This window comes from Cygnus olor, chromosome 23 (genome assembly GCF_009769625.2).
Source record: "Cygnus olor isolate bCygOlo1 chromosome 23, bCygOlo1.pri.v2, whole genome shotgun sequence".
NCBI classification, from domain to species: Eukaryota; Metazoa; Chordata; class Aves; order Anseriformes; family Anatidae; genus Cygnus; species Cygnus olor.
The window spans coordinates 2,558,912-2,568,214 of NC_049191.1; the positions used below are offsets into that span (position 1 = coordinate 2,558,912).

General features: G+C 54.5%; 1 protein-coding gene across 1 annotated transcript; it reads right to left on the minus strand.

Moving 5' to 3' along the window:
- Nucleotides 1-3,724: 3,724 nt before the first annotated feature.
- Nucleotides 3,725-9,045, minus strand: TRAPPC3 (trafficking protein particle complex subunit 3). The gene is made up of 5 exons (XM_040534913.1): nt 8,854-9,045; nt 6,085-6,182; nt 5,761-5,860; nt 5,016-5,198; nt 3,725-4,364 (listed from the first exon to the last, which is right to left on the minus strand). Exons 1-5 carry the CDS (start codon nt 8,893-8,895, stop codon nt 4,245-4,247), a joined length of 543 nt encoding a protein of 180 aa, XP_040390847.1. The 5' UTR covers nt 8,896-9,045; the 3' UTR covers nt 3,725-4,244.
- Between the last annotated feature and the right edge of the window lie 258 nt (nt 9,046-9,303).

The window sequence follows — 9,303 nt, forward strand, 5'->3', positions numbered from 1 at the left end:
TCGTGGCGAAGCGTCCCGGCAGCGCCGCCTCCGTGCGGCTTCAGCCAGCGCCCGGCTCCCGGCCCCGCACATCTGGCTGAAAGCTGTGCAGGCTGCCCTCGCTATGAGGACACCGGCCCGGATGCGCATCCCTCCCGGAGAGATTCCCCGTCCCCAGCCTGGCTCCTCTCCTGGCATCATCCCTGCCCCAGCAGCGGGATGCACGTGGGCACTGCCAGGGATGGGAGGCAAGGGGCTGGGATGTAAAGGGCTGGGGTGTAAGGGGATGGGGTGTAAGGGGATGGGATGTAAGGGGATGGGGTGTAAGGGGATGGGGTGTAAGGGGATGGGGTGTAAGGGGCTGGGATGTAAAGGACTGGGATATAAGGGGATGGGATGTAAGGGGCTGGGATGCAAAGGGCTGGTAATGCTCCTTCTGCCCTCTGCGGGCACCGTCGCAGCTGCAGCAGCTCTGCAAATCACAATTGTGACACCCCGAGTGCCCGGAGCCCCTGCCCAGCACGGGGTCAGGATGCAGCGCCGTGAAGGGGACCAGGCTGGGTGATGCAGGCTCCGTCCCCTCCCGTCACTGGGATGGGGTCCTTGGGATGCTCTCCGTGTCCCTCCTCACCCCCCCCTCTCCCCTGCTCGCTTGCCATTATCACCCCGAACACCGCGCGGAGATAGGAAGGGCTGCAAGCTGCCTCTCTTCCTGCCAGGTTAAATCGCTCAGCAGGAATGTCCGTGACTCCCACAAGTCAACTTTCCCCTCCGTGGTATGCGTCCAGGGGTCAGGCCTGGCACCACATGAAAGTGGAGGGTATTCAATAACCTAGAGCCGTGGAAGGGCTCCGGTCCAACCCCAACCATGTTGGGGTTTTTATTGATGCAGCATGCCTTTCCCCATTTGTTTCCTATAAACAGCACATGGGAATATTTAGTAGCTTTCAAGCTGAGCTTTTTGCATATTCTCCCTCGTCTACAATGAGCTACTTGGTAGTAGACACTTTTAATTTACTTAATGCAGTTCTTGCTTTTTGCTCCTCCAGAGGCTCTGGGCTGCTTTTGACCCAGTCGCCCCAGCAAATTACAGCACAGCTTTATAATTTTTGGGGGGGCAAGCATGAGTGCTGAGGGAGGAAAGATGACCTGGAGGGAGCCCTGGGGCACAAAATGCCCCCTTTTGGGTGCAAAATACCCCCTTTTGGGTGCACAGTACCCCCTTTTGGGTGCAAAATACCCCTTTTTGGCTGCAAGGAGACAGGAGAGCCGTGGCTGAGGCGTCCCCCCCCTGCCCTGGAGCAGCCCAGGGACCGTGGTCCCGATGACAGCCCCCTGCCAGAGGTTGTTTTGGGAGATGGGTGCATTTCGGGGCTGTTTGGGACTGTTCTGCTGCCGAGGCTCGGTGCTTGCGGGGTGCCCGGGTGCTCCTCTTGCCCGGTGCCTGGCACTAAGGATTCGCTGTCCCTCGGTGCCAAGCTCCGGCCGCCTTCATCTCCCCCCAATCCATGATGGGGTTGGGGGCAGCACAGGTGACCCCAAACACCGTCCCTAAGCCCAGGGGACTCAGGGATGCCCCCCGGTGTGGTTAAACCCTCTGCTCGGGGTCAAGGCAGCGAGCCTGCGCCCTGCACCATCAGCCAGGGCTACGAACCCCGCAGGATGGATGCAGGGGCGGAGGGGATGCAGCATGGAGGGCCCCAGGGCTGCTGCTGCACACGTCGCCTCTGCGAAGAGCCAGGCAGGAGCTGGAGCTGGCGAGCTCTCAGCACCCTCTGCCGGCTCTGCCGCCTGGCCCTGGCCTCTCCTGCTTGGGAAGGAGCAGGGCTCCGGCCGCTGGTCTGCTCTGCTCTGCTCTGACCCCACTGGGTTCAGCACCCGCTGCCATCCCCGCTGCCACGGCACTGACATGGAGAAGAGGCCCTCCCAGCTGGCTGGGGCCCTAAAACCCAATCTGCTGGGTGCTAACGGAGATCAGCACCCGAAGCCAGCAGCAAGCTTGCTGCTCGCCCCACCGAGCCACTCTGACGTTGCATCATTCCCCAAAATTTGATGCTGAACCCCTCCAGCCGCTGGCAGGAGCCGCGGGGGTGCCCAGTGCCTGGAGCTGAGCTGAGGACAGCAAACGCTGCCGGGCTGCCCTGTCCCCTGCAGGCTCCTCAGCAGCATTTGCACAGCTGAGACGAGCAAGGAGGGCTCAAACTGCCGCTCCTGGAGAGCCAGCAGCTCCCACTCCTTGCCCGTATGCTCACGCTCAGCACCCCAGGGCCGACAGCAGCGCTGGAGCAGCACCCACACCCAGCTAGCACAGGAGCAGGGCACAGCCGCCTCCTCCTGAGACGCTTTTTCCCCCGCTGTGAACGACCACAAAGAGCATTTCTTAGCCGCGAGCTGCAGAAGTTGGCCGCAGGCTGACAGCAGAGGCTCTGCTAACGTGCACGCCCGGCTATTCACCGGGCAGAAAAAGGCCGCTGCTCAAACAAGCAAACATTGACTGTCTGGTTCCCCAGCGCTGCCCCCGAGCACCACCCCCAGCCCCAATCCCTCCGTGCGCTGAATATCGGGCAGGTTCCCTTCGGGCAGCAGCTTTCACATGGGCCAGCAGCCAGACATTCTTCGGGCTGCGCTCCCGTCACCCTGCCAGCCCCGGGCATGGAGGCAAAGCCGCGGCGCTGCCCACAGCCCCTCGCCTCACCCAAAAGCAGCAGGGAGAAAGCAGAGCTGACACCGGGGTTCTTTTAATGCAATTGCTTTTAAAATGCACCCTTAAAATGACTTATAACGGCCAACAATGGGAAACAACTCAACTTTTTCGCCTCTGCAAGGTGACCACGTGGCGCCTCCAAAACCCGTTAGCCACAGCCGCTCGTCGATGCAACTCCTTGGGCAAAGGGACTGGGCAATCAATCCACACAACTCAGCGCTCCCCTGGAGAACCTCAGCTACCAGCAGGACAAATTGTACCCTTCTCTCACACCTTACACTCGGGCATAAACCTACAGAGGTGTCGGGCCTATCAGCTAGCTCCCGTGGAAGTCAGAGCTACGGACTTCAGGCTCCTAGTTCTGCGGATTTGTGCCTTCATGCTATGTAAAGCGATTCAAGAACTGAACGTCTGACTTGCTGAATAGGATCGCAGAGGAAAGCTGATTTTCCAGTATCTTGCTTTTTGAAAGGTAACACCACTTTGTGTATTTATTGTACAGGTGTCACCGACTGCCGCAGTTTGCCAGTTCACTTACCACGGGAAATTCTGTTTTAGCCTAAACGTCTGTGTAAGAATATACCCCACCAGCTCCTCCACACCGTGCAGTGTTTATACATCGCACAGGAGAGAAAGCTCCGCTTGCTGAAACGCATTTAATACCTTCCAGTTGTTAGCCTGAGTGTCTGGTTCTGCACACTCAGCACACAGCCCCAGGCTGTAGGGCACCGGGGGCATTACAGCCGCTCGTTCTTTCCCTCCATTTAAAATATTCAGTGGTTTTCCCAAACGATTTACTGGTCCTGCCCTTCCACAAGGGAAGCTGCGGGACTACAAAGTCCCATCAGAGAAGGGCGTTGCTGAGTCTGCTTCCAGAAGTGCTGCTGGGGGAAGAGAACCAGGCCACGTGGACCCCCTGAGGCTGTGGGTGCTGCGAGATGCCGCTGCTCGCTGGGAAAAGGAGCTTCCCAAGAGGGTGCCGTGCACTCAAGCAGCTCTCCCACATCACCCCTTGTATCAAGCTTGCATTTTACTAGTAACTTCAGAATCAATAAGCCAGTTTGGTCTACAGAAATGCTATGCGCTCGTCTCCAAGTGAATTTTAAACAACTCTTTTTAAGGACAGCGTTAGCAGTAAATCAGTAGGCTCTTACAACTTGGCCTCCAATTCCCGTTGTAAAACTTGGGTTCAAATTTGGACAGACTGCAGCTCTTTTAGGGTTGGAGCAGTAGTTCTTGCACAACCAAACGTCACAATTAGAAACTGAGTGTAGAAAGATTTCCCAGGGGAATATGAAAATGACATCACCTTATGAAAAAGCTTCAGAATGAACCTGTGAAACAAAAAGCAACCAGACAATTGTCTTCTACAGAAGATGGAAGTAACAGTAGAAGAATATAACATCATCTTAAACAGTCAGTGAGTCAGTCTGAACGTACAGGGGCACTAGATCCCTACAGATCCGTGATGAAAACACTATATCCCTACAGATCTGTGGTGAAAGCTAACGGCCAAAACCAGCTGGTCCCCCCCGGTCCCAAAGGGAGACCGGACGGCGTTTCACTCTTCGCCAGCTGGAAGATTGTCTTCAATCCGCCTGATGAACTTCATTCGGATTTCTGTGACGCTGTCCCCTTTCAGCGTGTCCTGGACAAACTTCACATCCACGGCCATCTGAACCTAGGAGATGTGAGAGAGAAGACGAGCTGTTAGCTCCCTTCTAACAGCAGCTTCCCAGCTGATCCTGAAGCACCAGCTTAAGGCCTCTGAGGACTCGACGTGCACTGCAGAGCCCCAGGGAAGCACTTATCAGTTCCAAGATCACATCCTCCTCGTACATCGCAGCCTTTGGTGGGCAGCAGGCACCTTGCCTAGACAAACAAACGTCCTGGTTGCTCTGCGGGACTCCCTTCAGACATCAGAGTCCAATTAAGCCCATCACTCAGGGCTACACGTCCTGCTGCTCCGTGCATGTTCCTCAAAACTCCCAGCTAAGCAGGAGACAATCAAGCCTACACAGACTCCTACGTTTGAGACACGGCTGTTGTCTTGCTCCAGCAACTTCCCCCCAGCAGCTACAAAAAGAGGATTTTGAAGTTTCTTAAAAATTCAAAGAGATATTAGTGTGTGTACGTAAGATGAAGGGGCTCGGTGAGAACTTCTGGGACTCTAAGCTGCCACATGCAACAGCAACCAAGCACTCCTGTAGCTTTGCTCTTCTCCTTAGAATTAATTTCAAGTCCAAACCAAACACAGACTAGACATTAAAGTATCCGCTGATACCTCAATTGTTTGTGCTTGTATCTCACTGGAAGAGAGACGTTGGCTCACCATTTCCAGGGCACCCCGCAGCACTCCACACAGAAGGTTGGAATAGATGAGAGTTGAGTGGTTGTCAGGGAGCTCCACGAAGTCCACCAAGGGGTTGTTTTCCAAGATCAGGGAGAACTCGTCACCTCCAGGACTCCAGTTGGTGATGCTCGGAGTGATGCCCAGGTACATTTTAAACGCTATCTGTTACGTCAAACAGAGTGTGAACAAGAACGTGACCCACGAAGTAACAGCATCGCTTTGATCTTTGTCAGACACTGAAGGGTTTTGAGAACACCACTCCTTTCTCCCAACGACCACTGGTCAGCAGAATTTAGGGATCTAATTCTGTCTTCTTTCTCCCCAAAAATCTCAAACTCTCAGCACGGTCCTGTGAGTAGCAAACACTCTATCCTCACATGCAAAACCAAGGGATATAGAAGGGCCTCCCTGCGGAAAGATGTCCACGGGCATCCCGTTAATTAGATTTCTTTGGGTTCTGGACGTGCTCTGCTTCGTTTTCAAAGGACTCCACAAGAGGTACAAACTGACATCAAGGTGGCTATTTAAATTCAGCTATTGGGTAGCTACCAAACACATTTCAGAAAGCATTTCTCACCATTCGCCTTCTCGCTCGGTACTAGAATCCCACGTGAACCCTTATATGAGAACACACAACAGCCCCCTGCACAACCACTCTGGCCACGCCACTCAAACAAACGCAAGCAGCAGTAACAACCCAACAAAGCTGTGCTTTCACGGTTACCTTTGCAATAACATCTGCAGTTTCACGGAAATCATGGCATCTTCCCACATTGGACCGCGCCAGAAAGTCTTCTATCAGCCGAACACCTATGTTGTAACCCCTGTGAGCGTACAGAAAAGCAACAAGCTGCAGATGAAAGAGTACATCTTTAGAAAAGCACCTCGTATTTATAAAAGAAGACGCTGGAGGGAAAAATAAACAAATCTGGGAAGCATCAGCATTAAAAATCAGCCTGCCACGTTTTTACTCTCAGAGGAGCACACAGAGATGTGCCTACTGGGAACTGGAGCTCCTGCCAGCCCCCGCTGCAGCAGACCCACTCACATTTTGTCGAGCTGCTTGTTGACGTCCTCATCATTCTCGTAGTCCTTGCACAGCTGGGTGACCAGAGCGCCGTACGTCAGCGTGAAGAGCTCCGAGTTCTAGGCAGAGGTAAAAGGGGTTTAGAGCAAGCTGAAAAGCAAACTGACAGCACTGCTGAGTCTGCGTCCAGCGCTGCTTCGGGTGGCCTGGAGAGGGGGAACAGAAACCTGCTGTCTCAAAGGTCTTTGCTGCTTAACAGGAGAGGTCTCAGTTCGTGTTTTGGCGAGGCAACTTTGGCCTCTGGAAAGAGAAATGCTCTTTCCAGTCGGGACAACCGAGCACTTTTGTTCTCTCCCTCTCTCCACGCCCAGCGCTTCCATCAACACGGCCCAGACCTGACCTGAAGAGGCAAACCAAGCGGCTCTTCGCACTCTAGCCATTCCTGGCACCCTCGTGAGCTGCCAGTTAGCATCTCCCTGCCTCAGCCAGCACACCCCTAGGGAACTGGAAGGACACCTCCTGGTCGCGTCACATTCCTTGCCAAGGACCTGGATTTGTTTCAGCCAGTGACCTCCAGGTGAAGGGGGCTGTGGCTCAAACCGTGCCTCTTATCTGTGTTTAGAAATTAACTGCAAACAGCCAGCATTGCTTAGGCTCAGTTTTTTGTCCTTTCAACAGAACAAAACATGCTCATCCGCTCGCAGATACAATTACACTCTGCTGCCAGGAGGAGGTGATGCACATCTGACCCCCGGAAAGTTATCTCGGCACCTAATTTAGATTACGCATTCAAATCAGCTCCTCAGACCCAAAACAGGAACAGCCCCGGGTGTTTCAGGGCAGGTCAGCGGATGTGCCGTGCACGTCCACTTTCTGTGCCTGGCTAGGATCTGAACTACTTGCGCCTGCTTTGCACAGACTTGCAGAGAACACAAAGGGAGCTTGTCTCCTCTCGCGGCCGCCGCCACCACAGCTCCTGCGTCTCACCGCACATTTTCTCACTTTCTCGGGAGCCACTAAGCCAGACCAGCGGTTACACGGCTGCAAAACAAAGGCTACAACAGGCTTTAGCTTTCCACAGAGCCCAAAACGAGCGTTCAGGAGCAAATAAGCCATCATCTTTCAGCTGTTATTTCTGCTTTCGGTTTAGGCAATCAGAAACAGTACAGAAAGTCTAAGCTCGGAGTAAAAGCCTCTCACCTACCATGAGATGCATAGATGCAGAAGGTGAAATGAATGGCAAATACCAATACTACAGAATGAAAGCAGCAGGCAGGCAGAAAGGAAGGGAAAAGAGACAACATCAGAGTTAAGTGACAACACTGATCCCACTTCATTCCGAACAAGTTCACACAGAGACAAACAGGAGGGGGAATCACTCCCAAACTGCAACAGTCAACAAAGAGAAACTGGGTTTATTAGAAGAGACGGGAATTCCATCTTGTCACTGCGATTCATGAGGTCAGCAGCAATCAGCTACCAAAAGACTTTAAGCACCCGAAAAGAACCAGTCAGGCTCCGGCTATTTGTGCTAAATTTTAGATCTAAAGAATTGAAACGTTCGTTTTTTTGTTGTTTGGTTTTTACTTACAATTCGGCCTTCATCTTGAAAAGATTGCTTAAGTTCACGTTACTCAGGAATGACAAGGTGGAAGCCTCCTTTAACTCAGCTGGAAGAGTCAGATATTTAGCAGAGAAATTTAACAAACATGCAAAGAAGGGCACATTATTTGAAGGATATAAGTCATTTTAGTAAGGACAGGGCTTGGCAGCTGGAGAGAGTAGGGGTGAGTGGATGGAGAGATCCAGCTGTTACCAGTCCCAGCTGTTGTCAGTTACCGCACAAAGCCACGAAGCCGTTGCTGTCATCCCCCCCGCGTTAGTGTTGCAATTTAGGAAACTTTCAAGTGTTGTAATATGGAAAACTTCTAAATTCTTATTTGTAACTAACTTTCCAGTCAATCTGGTGGAATTAAAGTGCCTGAAACCTTTCCCTTATTTACATTTTTAACATCGCGGGTCAGTAAGTAGTCTGAGCGGTTTATAAAGGTTCCGTGGCTACAGAAGTGCCAGAATCCTAAAGAAAGAGCACGAGTTCCTTAAGTACAAACCGCTGCCCCCCAGAGAGTGCTGGCATGGTGGGGACGGGCAGGACCAGCCGCTCAGCACCCACCTGGGGGCTGCCACTGACACCCTCGAGGGGGAACACGCAAAGAGCGGGGAAAGAACAGGTTTAACACTTGCTGTTGAATACAGAAACACAGGATCGTGAGGGTTGGAAAAGACTTTCAGGATCACCTGGTCCAACCACCCCCGTCACCCACTGACCACGTCCCCAAGCCCCACGTCCAACCTCTCCTTGAACACCCCCAGGGACGGTGACGCCACCACCTCCCTGGGCAACCCGTCCCAACGCCCGACCGCTCTTTCTGAGAAGAAATGTCTCCTCATTTCCAGCCTGAACCTCCCCTGGCACAACTTGAGGCCATTCCCTCTGGTCCTATCCCTGGTTACCTGTGAGAAGAGGCCGACCCCCAGCTCCCCACACCTTTCAGCACCCGTACCGAGCAGCAAGGCCTCGGACAGCAGCACTGCACGGCCAATTAACCAAACTGCTCTGCCCCCGAGCTAATTACTGCCCCTGCCCCAATTACTGCCCCTGCCCCAATTACTGCCCCTGCCCTAATTGCCCCAGCCCCGCTCACAGCGCGGCCCCGGGCGGCAGAGGCGGCAGTATTGGAGCTGCCGGGCCCTCACACGGCCCCGCGGCCGGCCGGGCCCCGCCGTTACCATTTTCTTGCTCTCGGTGCCGCGGCCGGCCTGGCGCGACATCCTGCACGGCTCGGCCCGGCCCGGCCCTGCCCGGCCCGCTGCCTCGCCAGGCCGTCCCGCAAAGCACCACGGGATTCGTAGTCCGCGCCGCGCCTCCGCCCGCGCTGAGGGCCGCGCGCGGAACTACAAGTCCCGCAGTGCAACGCGGGAGCGCTGCGCGCATGGAGGTGAGGGGTGGGGAAGGGGGGCTTCCCGGCATGCCCAATGCGTCACGTGATGGTGAGGAGACTACAAATCCCGGTGTGCAGCGCGGGTCAGGTGACTCCGCTCCCGGCAGGCGCCGGAGGCGGATGGGAGGGAGGAGGCTGAGCGCCGCTTGGGGGCGCCCACGCGGGGCTTAATTACAGTCATTAAACACAGAATAATGACCTGTGCGTAGGGTGGTGGGGACACGGCGAGGTGGGGGTG

Bases quoted from the DNA above. Each gene is read 5' to 3' on its own strand.
- TRAPPC3 (XM_040534913.1), bottom strand. From the start codon at position 8,895: ATGTCGCGCCAGGCCGGCCGCGGCACCGAGAGCAAGAAAATG. The intron at 5,861-6,084 runs GTGAGTGGGTCT...GTACGCTCACAG, and splicing joins AACAAGCAGCTCGACAAAAT to GGGTTACAACATAGGTGTTC. The intron at 4,365-5,015 runs GTGAGCCAACGT...CACATCTCCTAG, and splicing joins TGCGGGGTGCCCTGGAAATG to GTTCAGATGGCCGTGGATGT.